The 20,656-nt window shown below is 47.6% G+C and overlaps 1 protein-coding gene and 1 long non-coding RNA gene across 13 annotated transcripts in view; one reads left to right on the top strand and one right to left on the bottom strand.

Moving 5' to 3' along the window:
• EBF3 (EBF transcription factor 3) overlaps window positions 1-7,402 on the top strand; it is a 117,454-nt gene extending 110,052 nt beyond the window's left edge. For 3 of the 12 annotated variants that reach the window (XM_082407385.1, XM_082407380.1, XM_082407382.1), the window contains 5 exons: window positions 528-705; window positions 1,683-1,871; window positions 2,264-2,461; window positions 3,528-3,640; window positions 4,754-7,402. In XM_082407385.1, coding sequence (XP_082263511.1) covers window positions 528-705; window positions 1,683-1,871; window positions 2,264-2,461; window positions 3,528-3,640; window positions 4,754-4,771 — 696 coding nt within the window. In that variant the 3' untranslated portion in view covers window positions 4,772-7,402. The remainder of the gene's footprint in view (window positions 1-527; window positions 706-1,682; window positions 1,872-2,263; window positions 2,462-3,527; window positions 3,641-4,753) is intronic. The other 9 variants (XM_082407389.1, XM_082407387.1, XM_082407391.1 and 6 more) reach the window with 6 other exon arrangements.
• Window positions 5,852-15,835, bottom strand: LOC309635769. The gene is made up of 3 exons (XR_014249002.1): window positions 11,323-15,835; window positions 10,307-10,537; window positions 5,852-8,382 (listed from the first exon to the last, which is right to left on the bottom strand). It is a non-coding gene; the product is annotated as an uncharacterized lncRNA (long non-coding RNA).
• Between the last annotated feature and the right edge of the window lie 4,821 nt (window positions 15,836-20,656).

The following is a 20,656-nucleotide window of genomic DNA, read 5'->3' as shown; positions in this document are numbered from 1 at the left end:
CACGGGGGGAGCCTCTGTCCGCCCGTTCGTGCCCTCCCACCGCGTATTCGAGTAGAAAATTACCACTCGGTGCCGCAACACAAAGCAGAGGGGCTTTCTCCAGGAAGAACCGTGTCACGGCCCGTCCAGTGGATTCAGTGGCGGGCAGACTGGGGCTGCTGGGGCTCGGGGGTCTCTGGGGAACAGCGACTCGGGGGGACTTCCCTCTGGACGTGGCCCCGCGCCTCTGACCCCGAACCCAGTGCCTTCCGTGCTGCCCTGGCCCCGTGCATCCCTCAGGGGCCTTTGCGCCGTGGGTGCAGGAGGAACAGATGGGGTATTAACAGGTTCTCCTGAGGGAGGTTCTTTTCCCATTAAAAAATACGTTCTGTCACAGTCTGGACCAAGCGACAGTGGGATGCCCCTACGGCTTGCCCAGCAGGGCCAGGTGGAGGGCGCTGGGACTGTGCCCCCCGGGGGGGGGTGGTCTGTGAGCTGGGGGCAGGGGGCCGGCCTGGCCTGGGTGTGACGGCCGCCTCCCGCTCCAGGAGATCATCCTGAAGCGAGCGGCTGACATCGCCGAGGCGTTGTACAGCGTCCCTCGCAGTCACAACCAGATCCCCTCCCTGGGCAACACCCCTGCGCACACGGGCATGATGGGTGTGAACTCCTTCAGCAGCCAGCTAGCCGTCAACGTGTCAGAGACGTCACAAGCCAACGACCAAGGTACGCCGCGCGCGGGCCGCCCCTTCCCCAGACGCCCAGCCGGGGTGGTGGGACTTAGCTGCGGCTGACTGTGCCCTGAGGCCGGCGGGGACGTGGGCAGCGCCCCGGGCTCCGCAGCTTTGTTCAGAGAGGCCCCCGGGCAGAGCATGCTCAGAGAACCCAGAAACCTGAGGCAGCGGCCACAGTGGCTGCCACACGGTTTACTGGTATTTGCTAGCTGTTCCCTTGAACTGATTCCTAAGGGGCTTTGCTTTCCTGGAAAGGCTGGGATAAGCCCTAGGATAGCTGTGACGTAGGGAGCCGCGGACCCTTCCTGGATGCGCTGCACAGGGGTCGGGGGGTGGCATTTGGTTTCTGAGCCTGGAAGGAGTACACGGAGAGAAGCGCCCGCTCCCCACCTGCACCTTATCCTTTTCCGGCCGCTCTAAAGCCCGTGCAGGCAGCGATCTCAGAAAGCACCTGCCCGTACGGCCGCTCGGCTTCCGTTCACCCTCATCCCGCGGCGGGAGCAAGGCTCCCGCTCGCCCTCCCCGCGCCGACAGAAACAGCAGCCATAGAGACGAAGACCCCGGAACAGCCTTTCCTGGGGACTTGCGGCCACAAACAAGCTCTCCTTGTCAGCCGTGGCATTTGAAGGTCTGCAGAGGCCGAAAGCTCACCTAGCGCGGGGGGACAGCCCAGGAATCGCGCCGTTGATAATTGCTTCTAAAGAGGAACGTGAAAGCCGCTGACGGTTAGATCGAAGTGCGCTTGGGCCGGCTGCCGAGGCCGCCGGAGACAGGACGGGGCTCGGCGAGGATGCTCGAGCAGGGCTGGCGTGACAAGGTTATCTGAGCTGGCGCGAGGCGCTGGGGCTGGAGGAAAGCATACGGTCAATTAAAAGCGTTTAATAGATGATAGAGGTTTGCGGGGAAACCCCCCCCAAGTGTCTCTCCCTGATAATAATGTTATTTTTGGCCGGGGGGGGATTTTAACAGTCGGCTACAGTCGCAATACAAGCAGCGTGTCCCCGCGAGGATACGTCCCCAGCAGTACTCCCCAGCAGTCCAATTACAACACAGTCAGCACTAGCATGAATGGATATGGAAGTGGCGCCATGGCCAATCTAGGGGTCCCGGGCTCGCCTGGATTTCTTAATGGCTCCTCCGCTAACTCTCCCTACGGCAGTAAGTGTCTGTTTTTGTCACCCGTCATCACACAGATTCATATTCGCTGCAAAGTCAAATGTGTGCGTTGCTTGGATGTTCTGTGGTGTGAGCTACTGGATAAAAGGAAGGGTGGCTCTGGAGGCTGGGCGTCCACGTGACGACAGTAAATTGACCTAAAACGGGCCCCACGCGGTCACATTGGAAACCCAAACAAAATCGGCACCAAATGGGGCCGCCCAATTGGAAACGAAAGTCCAACGCGAGAGTTTGCCTGTTATCCAGAGAGTGGCCAAGCCAGAAACATCTCGTGCTTGCTCTGTTGGCCCGAGGCTCCAGGCAAGGCCCTGGAGGTCTTTGTCGTGTGGCCGTGCCCGGCGTCGCGCGTCCTGACCATGTTTGCTTTGTTGCAGTAGTGCCGTCCAGCCCTACCATGGCAGCCTCTTCGGTCACCCTCCCTTCAAACTGTAGCAGTACACACGGCATTTTCTCATTCTCACCTGCCAATGTCATCTCTGCAGTGAAACAAAAGAGCGCCTTCGCGCCCGTGGTCCGGCCCCAAGCTTCCCCTCCTCCTTCCTGCACCAGCGCCAACGGGAACGGACTGCAAGGTGAGGGTGCGCGCTGGCCTGAGGCCGCGGCCGGGGAGCGCCCGGAGGGCCCCGGGGCAGGCCAGGCTGGGCCGCAGGGCTGGAGTGAGGGGCTCTCCCTGGGGGCGGGAGCGCCGACCTTCCCCCGGGCTCGCCCGCGGGCTCCCGGCAGGGCAGCCCTGGCTGTCGCATGTTCTCCTCCGTCTGCCGCAGTGCGACACCCGCCCCCCAACCCGCTGCTCCTGGAAACGACCCCCCTCGTTCAGTCCCCACAACCGGATTCTTCCTCTTGGTGGATGAAACCCGTTTCCTCATCCTTCCAACGTGACTTAAGTGTCCCCACGGTAAAGCGGCCCACGCCTGCAGGGAGTGGAACCCGCAAGGGAAGGAGAACGGGCCGTGGTGAAGGCAGCGGGGCCCAGGTTCCATCCCGTGCAGCCGAGGGCGTGGGCAGGCGCAAGCCTGTCGCTCCCCTGGCTCACAAGGCAGTGGGACAGCCTCAGGCCTGGGGTGGTGGGTCACGGTGCCGCCCGCAGCGCCCACCTCGAAACTGGCCCGTTCTCACTGTCCCGAGCCTGAGCCTTTATTCTCAACCTGGTCTAACGGACCACGGGGCGCACGAGGCTGTGTTGTCCTCGGAAGGGCGCGTGCACCTAGACCCGGGGCCGTGCGTGCACCAGTGCTGCACGGGAGTTGGTTTTCCAGGAGATTTCTTTCAAAGACGCGAGAGGGAGAAGGTCCCGCCCAAGGGCAGCGGGAGGCCCCGCCTGGCACAGCTGCCCACAGACGGGGCCGCGCGGAGCGGGCACCCAGCGCCCGCCCAGTGCTGGGGCCCTCTGGGCAGTGGCCGGTGGTGCGAGTGGCAGGCGGGGCTGCGTGAGGGCCCCTAGGCCCCGTGAGCTTGCACGTGGCTCTTGGTGACTGACTGAGGCCCACAGGCTCTGAAATTAATTAAGTGGCCGTCATCTGGCCTCTTTCAGACACCACCTTTGGTATATGCTCCTCCCGGTGAAAACCAAATCCAGTTACTCCTTTAAAAAAATGAATCCATTCAACCAGTATTTACTGAGCGCCTACTATGTGCCAGGCTCTCTGCTGGGTGCTGAGGACGCTACCGTGGAGAAGACAAACTGGCCCTTTTGTGAAGTCGGTGGCATATTTCACTTTGATGAACTAATGCTCAAAAAAGGAACTGGAAAGGTATCAGTGATTTGAAATAATTGTCTGCACAACACCTGTTAGCGTGAGAGGGACGCCCAGCCCCGAAGGGCCGCCGACTGGCCTGCGGGCCAGCAGCGGTCACCAGACCACAGGTGCTTAAGAGGCAGGTGGCTGGGCGCCAGGGCCCTGCCCGCCGCCCACTCGGTGCCGGGGCCCATTGAGAGGTGGCGCCACGTAAGCCGTGTGTACACACACAGGTCTTCCAAACCATAAAGTTGTAACGGTGAGTCGGAGATAAATTAATAGTGCTGAAATTAATGAGCTGAGAAATTGAAGCTCCCATCACTACGTGAACAGATGTATTAATATGTTATACATAAATTAATGAGAATGATCACTCTGACAAAAATTGAACAAAACACTAAAGTTACGAGATTTTAGATGACATCTGTACCCGGAGTTCACTGGGAAGCACCTGCTGCACTTGGCATCTTGGCCCAAGTTTCTCTTTCCCTCCAAGAAGAGGAAGGACGCGCTCCCTATGGTGGAGCCGTGACTTGTGTCTCTTGAGGGCCCTTGGCCCCGAGATTGCAATCAGTCAGGTGGGCTGTGAGTGGCTTTGATCTTGGCAGGTCCGCGACTCACCATTACGATACAGAACGATCAGCGGAAGGTCCAAGGCAGGGGCTGAGAGCAGAGGGGAACCCGAGGCGTGTCCAGTTTGACTGACTGACTTAATTAGGGAGCGAGAGCTGTGCCCGGGTCCCAGCGGCCCGAGAGCCGGCCTTGGCTGGCGTCACAGAAGTGACCGGGTTGGTTCGGCATCTGTCGATGGAGGTGGCCTCCGGGGAGTCTGGGCCTCCGTCTGCTGTAAGCCAGCCGCTGACGTGTGTGGGCAGAGGCCCCTTCACACCCAAAAAGGAGGCCAGAGCCGTTCCCTTTGCCACGTGAGGTCGTGGAGTCGAGGACCCCGGGGACCTGTCCCCCACGAGCACCCCACACCCCCTGAAGTAGGTGCCTTAACCGAGCCCACGGCTGGTTAACGGAGGATTGTGCAGACCCACTGTCACTGCCGACCGAAGCCCAGGGAGGCCCCCCCCAGCCCCCCACCCCGGTGAGAGGCGCCCCTGACCTGCCCCCTCTCTCTTTCAGCTATGTCTGGGCTGGTAGTCCCACCAATGTGAGGGGCGCTTGTTACCTCCCGCCGCGCCCAGCATCCAAGGCTGGACTTCAGGGGACACGTTAGTACATAAGAGGTGCTGATGGAGACCGTGTCTTCAGCACATCAGCAGCGGCTGAGATGCTACAAAAGACTTTGTTTAAAGATTTTATTTAAACTATTAAGAATCAACACACAAACGACGTACTTCTTCATGAACAATTCCATTTTATTGACTGAACTTTTCTCATATTTTCACATTTCTCAGTCCTGAAGAATAAGGAGAACAAAGCGATGCCTATTTTGTATAAAGTTTCTGACTCCGTCTTGGCTATGTCTAGTACTTGCTATGTGTTGGGAGAAACTTTGTGAATGCACCATTTTGATGATCATGAAACACTGATGAAAAACGCCTCCAAACATTTTTCTGTACTCATACTTAGATTCACAATGGTTGTGTATCTCTATAATGTGAAATATTTTTTTGTGGTGACAAAAGGGGGCCAAGGAGGTCTGAGCCATCAAACTGGAAGAAAGGAAGACTATATGATTAGGAGAATTGGGGTGGCAGGGGGGGGAGGGAGGGTTTATCGTTGCTTAACTTCATCTTAATGAAACGAAACTTTGTAACTTATTGTAGTTAGAAATTGTAACTTTGATATTGAATTCTCTTGCCTTCAACAAGCACACTGACAGAGGAAAAAAAAAATGCTACTGTCTGTTGGTTAAAATATTCTCCCACTGCTAGAGCTTCCTGTTAAGCAAGTGTGATCTGCGACATTTTTTTCAACTTTTGCTAGCACTGTATACTATTGCATTCTTAGGCTACTGTGAGGTCCATGTTTCTTGTACCAGAAATTGTCCTTTTGACTTCTAGATCCTTCTTCCCTGATGTGTTTTGTATGTGGTTATAAAATTGTAGACTTTTGTGATTTTGCCAAAGTTGTAGCTAAATATTTATACACTTGTCTTGAATTTTTTTCAGATCCACTTAAATATTTAGAAAAAAAAAAAACGAGTTTTATTCCTTATGCGTCTTATAAGGAATAAAATGGTCTCCATTCAACACTTACTTACTTTTCCATGAACACTTGCTGTTGCTAAGGGACTTTATTTTGTAACATATCAATTATAAATATTGTATTTATCTTTGAAATTTTGTACATTGCTTTTCCCACCATTTTCGGTTCCTTTTTCTTGTCTGCGTTGGTTTTTGATCATGGCCTGGTGTTGTGATGCTGGGAAGAGCATTAGAGCCAAGAACTGTTTGATCTGTTTCGTTCAGTGAACCAACATCCTTGCATTTCATTTGTACTTCCAAAATTTGCTATTGTTTGTTTAGACTTTCCGTCCTTTTTTTTTTTTTTTTTTTTTTTTTTGAGGAAAAGTCAAATTCATTGTTTATTTTTATATTATTTTTAAGTTATCTGAACAAATACTTTTGAAGAAAAAAAAAGTTCGTTGTATAGTCACAACAAAACGGTGCCACCCGCTGTGACAAACCCTCGTAGATTCCGTGCATGTGGAGCGGCCACGAAGAGGCGACCCCGTTTGGGGCTGTGTCCTCCTTTTGTTTTATTTTTTTTGTAGAATGTAAAAAGTCATTTTAGCTGCCACCCATGACTTTGCCACATAGCTGAACTGTGTTTACTGGAAAAATTCAGAGGCCTAAAGTTTAAAATAAAATTTACTTCTGATGTTTTAATTAAAATGTTTGCCACATTAACTTCTCTGATGCCTTAAAAGTGGACTTCTTTAAAGAATCTTTGTGCTGTTTGATCACAGGCTTACCCCACAATTGTTAATCAGTATTTCATTTGGAGATTTACGGTGTAAAACACACACACGCACACGCACAAGCCCGGAGACCCCTGTGTCACTCCTTTCTGCATCTGGTTGTGCTGTGTCCTGTGTCCTCCCAAGCCCACCTCTGATTCAGAGAGGTTTCAGGGGACCCACAATCACCCCTCGTTTAAAATTCCTTTTTAACAATACGTTTTTTGTGGTCAGAACCCAGCAGCACTGTCTGTACTGTTTAAACTGGAATGACCTCCTTCAGACATCATACCTGTTCATGCCAAACCTGCGGTGAGATCAAGAGGGTCGTTTTTTTTTTTCCCTTTGCAGACACAGCACAGCAAAGTTTTTGCAAACTGCAGCAGAAGACAAATCTAAAACAAAAAGGAGGGACTTTTTAAAAAATTTTCTTGACAAAAACCAAAACAAAACAATGCAGGACTTAAGAAAGTGTCCATTCAACGGACTAAATCAAAGAATCAGAACGTCCCCAGGGGTTAGCGGGTCACACTCTGGCCCTGTGACCAGCCTGAGGAGTCACTTTGGAACTCAGTTGCCTCCGTTTTATTTTGTATAAGTAAGGGTTTGATCTAAAAACGAGCTCATGTGTGCACGTTAAGGACGTTCGCAAGTCTCCTCGTCCCTGCACTTGGTTTGTGTTTTAGATTAATTAGTCGCCCTCATGGCTTCATCGTCTCAAAACTGAGCGCTCCACTAAATGGGTAGATTTTACTGTTAAAGACCCTACAATAAGATTGTTTTATCTGTACATTTTTTCAGATATTTAACTGTATAAAAATGTTCATTTTACACAATATTTAATTAAAGTATTTCTTGTCTGTGAATTTCACTTTGGGTAATTTGATCTGTTTTGATTATTAAAATGGCTTTGCTCAACATGCAACAGTTACATTGGCCGGGTGGGTGGGGTTGATCTGCACTCCCAGAGCTCTCTTGGCCAGGATGAAAACGGTTCATAGAAGAACCTTCTCCAAGGTTATCCGCCCTCAAACGCTCATCTAAGCTGCACGGAGGGTTCCTTGTAGTTACTCAGATGCCTCTGGTCCCCAGAGGGGCCACCTGTACGTGCTCTGCACGCCCGCCGGCACATCGGAACATAACTGTGGGTCAGACCTGGGGGCCACGGCCGCACTGTGGCCCATAGACAGTCTCGAGGCTCGCTGGGGGCTTGGTCACCCCCGCCCCTGCCCCTCCGGCCTCAGCCCCTGCTTCTGAACTGGAGGTCTGGCAGGTAGAGGGCAAGCACTCTGGCTACTCCAGACATGTGCTCCTCTGTCCCCGTCACCGTGCTCCACCGGGACAAGATCCAGCTCGGAAAGCTCCGGTCGGACGGGCAGACACCAGGGCTCTGGACACCAGTGCCACTGAACCCTGACCTGAGGGACACCGTCGCCAACGGCAGGTCCACGGCCGTGGTGTGACAGACCCCATGCGCTGCGCCTGCCCCTGGGCGGCACAGAGGTGTGGCCAACGGCACGGCTCTAATGAGATGCGCCGACAGCACCGGGGCTCTGATTTTCGCAGCTCCGCTCGGCTCCTGTGCCTTTTCAGCAGCCCCACTCCGTTTCATTCTGTAGTTTTCATTTGCTCCTCAATGAAAGGCTGGTTTTGCATGTTTTGGCTTGCAGCTCTCCAACACATACACATTAAGTGTGATCCAAATTAGTACTCACAAATGTCATCTTAATTACTTGTTCTGCCGAGCAAAACAGGGAATGATTATTCAAAACATAAAGAAACTTGTGAATACCTTTTTCTCCTGTCAGTGACAATCAGGTGCCTCTGACTGCATTCTCGTTTCAGCCTTAAAGAGACAGCAAAGAAAGAGGCTCATGGGGTACAAGGCTGCAGCCGGCCCCCCGCCCCAATTCCCCACGTGCTGGGGACCAACCTCACCTCCTTCCCTACTCTGAGCCGGTGCCAGCGACGCCTGCTGAGGGGCGTGGCAGGGGCTGCCTCTCTGAGCTGCTTGCCTGGGCCCTGGGACCAGCGGGGAGGGAAATTATTTTATGTTTGTGTTTTGAATCCGAATTGAGAACTGCATTCTCTCCAAATGTGTGCCAATTATTGTCAGGCCACCTTCCAGGGTCTTCCAAGCTTTTAAAGATTATTCAAAGCACTTGAAATGGGCTTCAATCTAATGCCTCATTTCATTGCATTAAACAGCCTAGTTAATAAAGAATCGATATATTCAAAGGGCAAGGTTATCTTTTGTCTATAAGGGGTGGTGTCATTCTGAACCTTTTATAGTTCAAATGCTGAAAAAGACCTCATGAAATCCATACTCATCAAGCGGGTCAACAGGAGCAATAAAGAGGCCCCTGAAAGGAAGGGACGCCCGCCCTCCTCTAAAACAACTCCGGCCTTATCTCCCCGCTCGGCACCCAGAGAAGTCCTCAGAAAATGTCAATTTCTCATCAAGACAAGAGGCTGCGATGATCACTTTTTCCAGAGAATACACACAATTAAGAGAATGCAGAGGGGCGGCTGCGGCGGGATTTGTGGCTCCTTCTGTCCCCACGAGCTGCCAGCTCCCTCCCAGCAGATAATAAGAGTTGTTGATAACTCAAGTGTCAATATGCCCAAGAGCGAGTTTTGAATGTGAGTCCTTGTGTTTTGAGCCCGCCCGGCCGATCCCAGGCCCCGATAACAGCACAGCTGCCAACGGACACCCCAGGTTGGCCCTCACAATTAACGCGATGAATAAATCACACAAAAGAGTCGGGATGCTTTATACTCGGTGAGACAATCCCCTGCTTTACCCTTCAAGGATTCCTTTTATGTTGGAATAAGGTTGCTTTTAATGAAATTTAAACTCATCAGAGGAAATCAAAAACCTCCAATCAGATTACAAATTGATTTTTTGGTCATTTGTCATCCCCAGGATAGGGCTGTGGGTTTCACGGGGAGCGGGCCGCCGGGCCGGGGCCGGGGAGGCAGCACGCACACGGCTCCCAGCCCCCGGCCTGGGGACAAACGGGAGCGGCTCCGGACCCCGTGCAGACTCGGACGCGGTCTCCCCACCGCCCGGGTCTGGCAAAGTGGACCCACGACGGCAGCAGCTGCCCGTCAGCTCTGAGTCCAGCTGAGGCTTAGCCCGGGGGCATCCTCGGTGGAACCCACAGTGATTTCTAGGTCTGCAGTCATGATCCGCTGAGGGCGGCCAACAGAGACACGTTCTCTTGGGATTGCAGTGAGTTTTGGTTCGCACCCGCCATGCCCTGGATCTGCTCTGTGCCACGCCACGTGGAGCCACGTGGAGCGTGCCCTACACCCCGAGAGCTTACGATGTGGGGTGGAGAGAAAACACGGCCAGTCCCACTCGGCCATCCAGTCTGAGCCCAGGCGTTCACTACTGAGCACAGCCGGCCCTGGGAGTTCTCCCAGGGAAGCTTCTACGGCTGCTGCCTCCCAGGGGTCTCCTGTTGTACCCCGGAAGGACTCTGAGTTTTCTGAGGACAAGACAAGGCCGTGCTTTCCTCACCTTCCCATCTCTACATCGAGGGCACCCGGTCGAGGCTGCAGTGTACCACCGAGTATCCGGGACTCAGTGTGGGTCCGTCGGAAGGATGGGGCTCGGGACAAGATCGGGGTAGGCACTACTTCAGGAGGGAAGTGAACATCACTTTTGGTTCAAGATTCCTCAGAAACCACCTCTTAAAATACAATTTCTTAGCGAGCAGAATACCCAACACCTTTCCAAATAGTAGATAAGCGTCGTGCCTCACCCACACGTGGCACCGGGGGGTCGAGGGGCACCTGTCACAGGATGCTGTTTGGCTGACCCGTGGGGCTCTGTGCTGGATCTGGCTCCCCTCTCTCGGGTGACAACACTTCAGTTTGCAGGGGGCAGGTGACCGGCCCAAGGTCACAAGACTGGAAGGACCAGGGCCTGATGCCAAACAAAGTCTCCTGTCTCCAAACCCTCCGTTCTTTCCCATGATTTAGGCTTCAGAGACCTTCAGGAATTAATGAGAGAGAGAGAGAGAGAGAGAGAGAGAGAGAGAGAGAGAGAAAGAGCGAGCGAGGCCATCTGGATGGAGTGAGAACCACCACACCTCCCTCCCAGCCAAGTCAGGAGGGCACATGCCCCAGGGTTCGAGGGGCCTGGCTCAGCCAGGCCACCTGGACAGGCTGTGAGATGGAAACTGGTCTGCCCGGCCCAGTATTAGCTGGAGCACAGGGCACGACCAATGTCACCGGCTCACAGACCCGAAACCAAGGGCAGAGGCTCAGGTCCCCGGGGCCTTTGCAACATACAGGAGGCCGGCAAAGAGCTGCTCCCGAGTGCTTCATCCCTGCTGTTCTCAGGTCCCCTCATGGTCCACGTGGTGGACCCACATGGCTGGGGAACCTGGACGCCTGTGTGTACCAGGTGCCCCTGGGGTCCACGTGGCATGTGCAGTGCAGGCAGGGGGAGACATTCACCCGGCGCAGGGACAGGAGAGGGACAGGCTGGGGCCACCGAGGGGCTGGACTGCAAGCGCTGAGCCCTTTGGCCAACCCCCAGCCAGGGCTCAGTAAAAGCTTGTCACCATTCAAGATGGCAATGGGGACAGGACAAGGACATGATGAACGGAGAAGATCTGGGTGGTAGAGTCAGAATGAACCACAACAGTCAGAGGCACTGGGCAAAACAGAAACAAAGTATCAGAAGCAAACACCAGCACAGCGCGCATCACCCTGCCCCTCAGACCACGCCCACCGCTGTGCTGATGGTGGCCATGGACCACAGCTCACTCACCTGACACGTTCCCTCCTACAAGGGACCAAGCTCTTCACTGCCTTCTTCCATGACTGTGGGACCAGCAGAACCCAGGCTGGCGTGGGGCTGCAGCCACCAGGGGAGACAGAAAGGGTCCTGCCACAAAGGGTTTATCTTCTCAGTATGCAATGAGCTTTTGCAAATCAGTAAGGCTAGAAGGACATTCTGGAGAAAAATGGGCAAATTCAGTCAATACAAGTGATCAGTAAACTGGAAAATATACTCAACGTCTCTTAAAAATGCATATCAAATTAAAGTGAGATGAAAAAGTTTTTTCACCTATTAAATTAGAAAAGATTTTTCTTAAAAGCTAATACTCAATCCTGTTGATGGAGAAATGGGCATTCTTAGAGTTGTAGAAAGAAGAGCAAACCAGTGCAACCCTTCTAGAAATAAATTTGACATTGTATCAAGAGACTTAACAATGTTCATATCTTTTGACCCACTAATTCCACTTCCAGGAATCAATCTTAAGGAAATTATCAGAGATTAGACAAGACTTTAAGTGCAAGACTGCTCACCATAGTAATATTTATTTAAAAAAAAAAAACTGTAAAGAACCCAAAAGTCTAAAAATAGGAATCATTCATTGAATTATGGTATAGCCGTATAATCAAATATTGTATATTCTATTAAGCTACTAAGATCATGTTTTTGAAGTACATTTAATGAAATGGTAAATAGTAATGACATAAAATTAAGTGAAGCAAGCATATAATACTGTATACGTAATTCAAATTTGTAAATTTCTATGTAGCGAGAAGGCAAGAAGGAAAAACATATATATTTAGAAAAAATATTAGTTAGAATTACAGCAATAGCAGGCATACTTGGGAGGTGAAAGCTTACATGTTACATGTATGCTTTCCAAGTTTTCTGCTAAACAGACATGCAGGGTCCTGGGGAAAACACTCCTGTGCTACCGACTCACCACCCTGCCTCTTGCTGCTGGTGAGGAGGCAAGGGCACCTCGTTTGAAGACAATCCAGTTGTTCTAGGACACTGAGGCCGGATGTACTGCGGGTGCTGGTGTCACAAGGCCACGTGGAAGTAGAGTTGAAACTGACATAGTAGCAGGAGACCAGAGACCAGAAAGCGGGTCCACCCTCTGAGAGTGCAGGACTGGAGAGGTGCACAGAGGGGTGGAGCCTGCGGCCACAGGGTCAAAAGAGACAGGACCTGAGGGAGAGATTCCCATGAAGCCCAGCTCGACTCCCTGCTCCTGGCTTTCCCAACATCTTTTGGGGTCTGATACTAACTTCACTTTTACTTGAACTTCCTTGAAGGGATTTCTGTTGCTTGCAACCAATTACCGACCAAATTAGGGAGAAAAAGTATTTTAAAGTTAGTGTTATAAAAAAATCTAAAAGAACTTGAGAAGTATTAAATTTAATAAGTGAAATTTAGCAAGACTGATGAATACAAGGTCAATATACAACCATATTTCTGTAACAATGACAGTTGTTGGAATTTTTAAAATGATACAGTTTACAATATTGTAAAAATATCAACAGCTAGAAAGAAAGCTATCAAAGTTATGCAAGATGTCTGCACAGGAAACCACAAAATTGTTGAGAGAAATTTTTGAAAATCTTAATAAATGGACGCACATACCATATTCATGGATTGGAAAACTACATACTGAAAAGATGCCAATTCTCCCTAAAATGATCTATAAAGTCAGTGTAATCTCAGGCCCCACTTCCAAATACCATCACGTTGGAGGTTAGGGCTTCAACATATGAATTGGCGGGGGGACACAAACATTCAGTCCCTAACACTGTGCAAACAAGATTTCTTATGAGACTATAGTAATTAAGACAGTGGGGTGCTGGAACAAGACTAGACAAATGACCTAATGGAATATAAAGTTCAGAAGCAGACTCCACGTACATGGTCATCTGATTTATAACAAAAGTGACACTGCAATGCAATGGGGAAGGGTGGTCTTTTCCATGAGTTGTGCTGAGTGTGTGGATATGCACACGGTAAATGAAGTGACTCCCTCCTCACACACGTGAAAGTGCAAACCAGGATGGTTGGGGACCCTAAGATACGATGACTCCCCAGCCGCGAGAAAGAGAGGAATAGTTTCAGGGACAAAGGGAAGAGGCAGTGTTAAAATCAAAGTCAAGAGAACTCCCAGGACCTCTGAACTGAAGTAGCAATTAGATGGAGTGATGAGAAGCCATCTGTCTGGGTGGCTGGTGAGGGCTGGGACTTGCAGGAGGCAGGAGGGCCTTTAAAGGTTGAAACAAAAGCCAAACCCAATTCCCTTCCATCTAACTCCTCGGGTTTGTTCACCTCAGTCTGCATCAATGCCACAAACAAGGTAGAGACCTTGAACTTTGCATCCGCTCTTGCAGGGAGTTGGTAGAGCAGGCACTCTGAAAAGATCAGCTGTCCAGAAGCACTCGAGATGCCTTCAAAAAGACTTATGAAAGGTCTTTATCAGTGAAAGAAATTTTAAAGATCTAAATAAATGGAAAGCATCCCATGTCCATGGACTGGGAGACAATACTGTTAAGATGACAATGCTCCTTAATTAATTTACAGATTCAATGGAACCCCTTTCAGAATCACAGCTGGCTTCTTCACAGAAACTGACAAGGTGATCCTGAAGTTCATATGGTATTGATTGCACAGGACCAAAAACAGCCAACCATCTTGCAAAAGAAGAACAAAGTTGGAAGATTCCCACTTTCCTATTTTAAAACTTACTACAAAGAAACAGAAATCAAGACAGTATGGTGCTGGCATAGGCTAGACATACAGATCAATGGAATAGAATTGAGAGTCCAGAAATAATCCTACATATGTATGACCAACTGATTTTCAGCAAGGGTGCGAAGATGATTCAATGTGAAAAGAATAGTCTCTTCAACAAATGGTCAATGGGAGAGCCACAAAGTGAAAGAATGAAATTGGACTCTTACCTCACACCATATACAAAAATTAAGTCAAAATGGAGCAAAGACCTAAAGGTAAGAGCTAAAACTATAAAACTCTTAGAAGAAAACGCAGGAGTATCTTCATGATTTCAGATTTGACAATGAATGTGACACGAATTTGGCAATTGTACAAGACACAATAGATGTGGCACATCTTAGATGTGACACCAAAAGCATGAGTCACAAAAGAAAAAAATGGATAAAACGGACTTCATCAAAACTAAAAGCACCTATGTTTCAAAAGACACTATCAAGAAAGTAAAAAGACAACATCAAGAAAGTAAAAAGACAACCCACAGAATGGGAGAAACTATCAATACTTGAAAATCATATATCTGACAAGGGACTTGTATCTAGAATATAGAAAGAACATTTACACTTACAAATAATAATAAGACAAATGACTCAATTTAAAAATGGGCAAATGATTTGAATAGACATTGCTTCAAAGAAAATATACAGATGGCCAATAAACACATGAAAAGACGCTCAACACCACCAGTCATCAGGGAAATGCAAATCAAAACCATAATAAGATTCCACTTCACACCCACTGGGATAGCAATAATGAAAAAGTCAGACAGACGCAAGTGTTGACGAGGATGTGGAGAAATAAGAACCCTCATATAACTGCTAGTAGGAGATGGTGCAGCCACTTTAAACAGTGCAGAGGTTTCTCAAATGGTTAAAAACAGAGTTACCAGTATTTCCACTCCTAGGGACACACCCAAGAGAAACGAAAATACATTCATGCAAAAACTTGCACGTGAACATTTATAGCAGCATTATTCATAGCAGCCAAAATGTATAAATAACCCAATGTCAATTATGAATGGATTTTCAAAATTTGGTATAGTCATACAATGAAATATTATTCAGCCATAAAGGGAATGAAGTGCTGACACGTGCTACAACATGGATGAACTCTGAAAACATTATGCTAAGTGAAGGAAGCCAGTCACAAAAAAAACACGTTATATGTTTCCATTTATAGGAAATGTCCAGAATAGGCAAATCCACATAGACAGAAAATAGATCAGTGATTGTTTAGACCTGGGGAACATGAGGGGTTAGGGGATGATAGTTAAAGAGACATGGTGGTGGGGGGGTGGGTTTCTTTCTGAGGTGAAACAAATATTCTAAGATTGACTGGGGTGATGGTTGTTCATATCTGTGAATATACTAAAAACCAATGAATTGTACATTTTAAATGGGCGAATTGTATGGTATGTGAATTACTTCTCAATAAATTGTTATAAAAAAGTCTTGTGGGGGCTTCCCTGGTGGCGCAGTGGTTGAGAATCTGCCTGCCAATGCAGGGGACACGGGTTCGAGCCCTGGTCTGGGAGGATCCCACATGCCACGGAGCGACTGGGCCCGTGAGCCACAACTACTGAGCCTGCGCGTCTGGAGCCTGTGCTCCGCACCTAGAGAGGCTGCGATAGTGAGAGGCCCGCGCACCGCGATGAAGAGTGGCCCCCGCTCGCCGCAACTGGAGAAAGCCCTCGCACAGAAACAAAGACCCAACACAGCCAAAAATTAATTAATTAATTAATTTAAAAAAAAATAAAATAAACATTTGTTAAAAAAGTGCTAAAATGAACAATTGGAAGTTTAAATGAAAAATGTCATCTATAATAATGTAAAATATAAAATAATTAGGAATAAATCTGAGAAATTTGTAAAAAAATAAAAAATAAAAAATAAAAAAAAATAAAAGTCTTGTGGTTTTATCAAAGCATCAAAAAAACCCCACCAAAACCCAGTATTGCTTTCCATGGAGAAGTACTCTTAAGGTCTTCGGTTTTCTGGGGAACTGTATTTCCTGGAGAAAGCTGGTAGGACTCAAGTCCCAGGTCAGCACACAGGAACCACTGGATTCCTTGCAGTCTTCCCCCTGTGTGGGGCAAGGGTCCCCCCCACCCGTCTGCTCCCCGGGAGGGGCCGCTTGGAGTCCACATACCTTAGAAGGGGAGGCAGTCACATAGGACCCTACTCAGCATCTCCAGGCCACGGAAGTCAAGATCACGGCCCTCGACTCCTGCCTGGGGTGAGGCAATGCAGGTCCAGGTCCCTGCCCCCCCGAGTCTGGCCCTCCATGGCCCAGGTGGGATGGTCTGCCCCAGCCCTGGCCTACATTCTGCCTGGTTCGTTCCTCTCAAGGCTGCTTTCAAAACACGCATACACAGGGTGCCTCATCTGGGGTCATTCCTAAGTTAGATTTTTCTTAAAGGAAAAAAAAATTCCTTTAAGGACAGTTTTTAAAAACTGTTTCAATAGGTTCCAAACATTCCAGAATACTCAGTCCTACCTTTTTAAACCTCATTGCCCTGTTGATCAGATTTCTTTAGAACTTGTCTCGTTAAGATGGATATCAGGAATCTCAATGGATCCCACTCCTGCCACCCTGGTCTGAGCCACATCAGCGCTTCCCTTGTTCAGGGTTGAGCCTCCTAACCAGTCCCGCGGCTTCTCCTCCTGTCCCGGCTCTCCTTCAGCACAGCAGCCAGAGGGCCCTTTAACAGTAAAGGCAGACCACCTTCACTGCAGGGGTCCCCTTCCAGTGCCATGAGGACACACAGTCAGCCACGCCACCGGTCACGCCCCACTCCCTGTCCAGCTGCCCAAGCTCCAGGGCACTCACTACTGTACATCCCTTGAACGTGAACTCCTGTCTGAGGCTTTGCACCTGCTGTTCCCTCTCCCTGGAACTCTCTTCTGCAAAAGCATCTGCTCTGGTCCCCTCACTGAGGTCTCGCCCCCATCCCCAGGGAGAGGTCCCTGCTACCCCATCTAAAATTGACACCCCACCCCAACCATCACCCACATGCCTCCCCCCTCCCTTTTATTTAATTTTTCCCCTTGGCACTTACACCATTCACTAAAGTATAGGCTTTACTTAATTAACTTGTGTATTGTCACCCAGCAGACCACAAGCCTCGAGGAGAAGGCTTGTCTGCTTGGATTACTGCTGCACCCCCAGCGCCCCAGCTTTTGTGAACCAAACTTTCAAGGACACAGTATTCTTCAGCATGTCTTCAACCTTGGTGGGGGCCCGTGAACTTGAACAGGAAACAAATCACATCTCTACTTCCACTAACTTCCACAAAGTTTAGCATTTCCTTCCATTATGAATATAGGCGACAAACCACAGTCATTTTAGCAGTTCCAGGGTCTTTTTGCAGAGATGTTGAAAGATTGTTTATGGTTATCATGACTTCAGAATTCTGGTAATTAACAGACCCATTGTTAGATCTTATTATTTAATATTGAAGAAGCACTTATATAACAATATCACAGATTTGATTTTTTAAAGTTTTGATAACTATTCAGTAGAATTAATTTTCTTTGTAACCCTATGTGTTTTATTTTATGCATTTAAAAACACAGTTCTGAGAAAGGGGTGTAGGGGTTTCCCCAGGCTGACACAGGGGTCCATCCACGGCACAGAAAAGAGAAAGGACCCCTGGACTGAGGCACCTGCTTCTATGCTCAGGATATGTGGTTTAATATGAGTCCATGTTGGCCTGTTGAGAATTCAGTTTTTTTCATCATCTAGTAGAGTTTTGCCCCATAGCGCACAGGTTTTGTGTTAGTTTACAATATACACTCTTCAAAGTAACAGAACAACAAGAAAAGAACTCCTGAGTCAGATCTACAGCCTCCCTGGGGCCAAGTGGGCCCCAGAGTTTATGGAGGCCTCACTGTGGTCCAGGGTCCTGGGCCAACGCGAGACAGGCATTAAGTTGATAATAATCCATTTTTTCTTGCTTTCTTGTAATCCAGGCTTATTGTGAAAATAAAAGCAATGAACATGGATTGGAAGACAAGGTTAATCCTCCTTTATCCCAGCTTTGCCTAAACCTCTCCTCTTGCCAAGTAGATACATTTTTACCAATGGGTTGTCACTCTTTTTTAGACCTTGTTCTAAGGACTTTAGAAATAGACATTTCCATGTAATTAAAAAAAAAAAAAACAAAAAACCAAAAACCCTAACACGGATCACGATTTTTATATTGCTCTGCATCGCATTCCCTCAATAACCTTCCCTGACGGTGCACGGGGATCCCCCCCGTTCTTTCCAGTGGCTGAAGAGAACTCTACTGTAGAGATGAAAGCACATCTATTTAACCAGCCCCCTGCTGAAAAGGTTCCTGTTCTTTGCTACTGAAAACAATGCTATAGCAACAAAAAGTATACAATGAAAACAATTTAAAGATATTATTTTTAAAAAGTTGTTCAAAACTGGTACACTGAAAATCACAAAACATAATGGAGAAAAGATGAAAAGGTCTAAATAATTACAGGGATATACTATATTCATGGGTTTAAAAAAACTCAGTAGAATAAAGAGGTAAATTCTCCCAAAATTCATCTGTAGATTAAACACAATACAAATATCAGCAGGTGTACTTTTGTGGAAATTAACAAGCTGATTATAAAATTTATTCAGACATGCAGAGGGCCAAGGATAATCAAGGTAATCTTGAAGAAACATAAAACTGGCAAACTTAGACCATCAGCTATCAAGGCTTATTTTAAAACTAATAACTGATACAGTATGTTATTGGTGCAAGGATACATCAAAAGTCCAGAAACAGAACCACCCATGTGACAAAGTGAGGTTGGGTCAACATGTGATACTGAGTCAACTGGCTCTGTCTCCCGAACAAAATAAACCTTGACCCCCTACCTCAGACACCACACAAAAATCAAGTCCACACAGATCTGTAGCTAAATGTGAAAGACAAAACAATAGCGTTTTTGGATGAAAACACAGGAGAATATCTTTATAAACTTGTGACAAGCAGAGATACACTAAGCAGGACACAAAACCTTCAACTATAAAATAAAAAATTGATAAATTTGACTACATTAAAATTAAGAAATTCTATTCTTCAAAACGATACCTTTAACAGAATAAAAAGGCAAGCTACAGAGTGGGAGAAGATATTTTCAAGATATATAACTGACAAAGAACTCATATCAGAATATAAAGAACATCAATAAGTAGAAGCAGACGGTTTAATAGAAAAATGGACAGAAGACTTGAAAAGGCGATTCACAAAAACCGGATATTCACATGGCCAATAAATATAAAAAAGATGCTAAACTTCATTAACCATCAGGAAAAAGAAAGTTAAACCACAAAGTGATACTACTACACCTCCACCAGAATGGCTAATTATGAAAGTACAGACAATGTCTTGCTTTGGGGAATACGTGTATCAATGGGAACTCTTATGCACTGCTGGCGGGAGTGTAAATTGGTACACATACTAGGGTAGACACTTATCTACTGAACACTGAACATTACAACTCAGCAACCCCACTGCTAGGCATACGCCCACAGCAATGTGCACACACACTCACTAAAACACACCAACAGCAGTGCTAACAGCAGCACTATTTTAACACCTTTATTGAGGTATAGTTGATATACAAAAAATGCACACATTTAATGTACACAATTTGATGGGTTTGGATATATGCATGTGTCTGTGAAACCATCACTATAATCAAGGTATCCATCGCCTCCTGAAATTTCCCTGAGCAGCACTATTTTTAATAGCCCCAAACTGGAAACACCTCCATCAAGAGCAAAATGAATAAGTAAAATTGTGGCACGTTCATACAATATAAATATTCTATACAACAATGAGAATAAATCTTCCATCACTACGTGCATTCACTTGGATGACTCTCACTAACGTCATGTCAATTGAAAGAAGCCAGGCACAAAAGAGAACACATCATCTGATGTCCATTCATATAAAGTTCGAAAGGGCAAAATGTGAGTCAGTGGTGTGAAAGGTCAGAACTGAGGTTCCCTTGGGTGGGTTAGTACAAGGGATCCTGCTATGTTTGCTTCATACAAAGCCACAGAGCTCAATGCTTATGGTTCTTGAGTTTCTTAGTAATAACATTATACTTCAATAACAAGTTTACATAAAAAACTAACAGAGAACATTCTTGTATTTATGTCTTTGTGCATAAATCAATATTTCTGCATGGAGCAGTCCCTGAAGTGGTACTGTTGGTTCACTTTTTAAATGAACTTTAAATTTGGATAGGTATTGCCAAATACTCTCAATCACCAACACATAAGAAAATATCTATTTCTGGCAGTCCAAGCCACAGCAATCAGGCAAGAAAAAGAAAAAAGGCATCAGAATTGGAAAAAAAAAGAAGTAAAAATGTCTCTATTTGCAGATGACATGATTTTATATATAGGAAACCCTAAAGACCCCACCAAAAATCTGTTAGAGCTAATCAACAAATTCCATAAAATTGCAGAAAACAAAATCAACACACAATAATTAGTAGCATTTCTGTAAACTAACAATGAATTATCTGAAAAA

This window comes from Balaenoptera borealis (genome assembly GCF_965194805.1).
Source record: "Balaenoptera borealis genome assembly, chromosome: 10".
In the NCBI taxonomy this organism is placed as follows: Eukaryota; Metazoa; Chordata; class Mammalia; order Artiodactyla; family Balaenopteridae; genus Balaenoptera; species Balaenoptera borealis.
The sequence above is the reverse complement of the archived record's forward strand: the minus strand, read 5'-3'. Positions and strand labels throughout refer to the sequence as shown.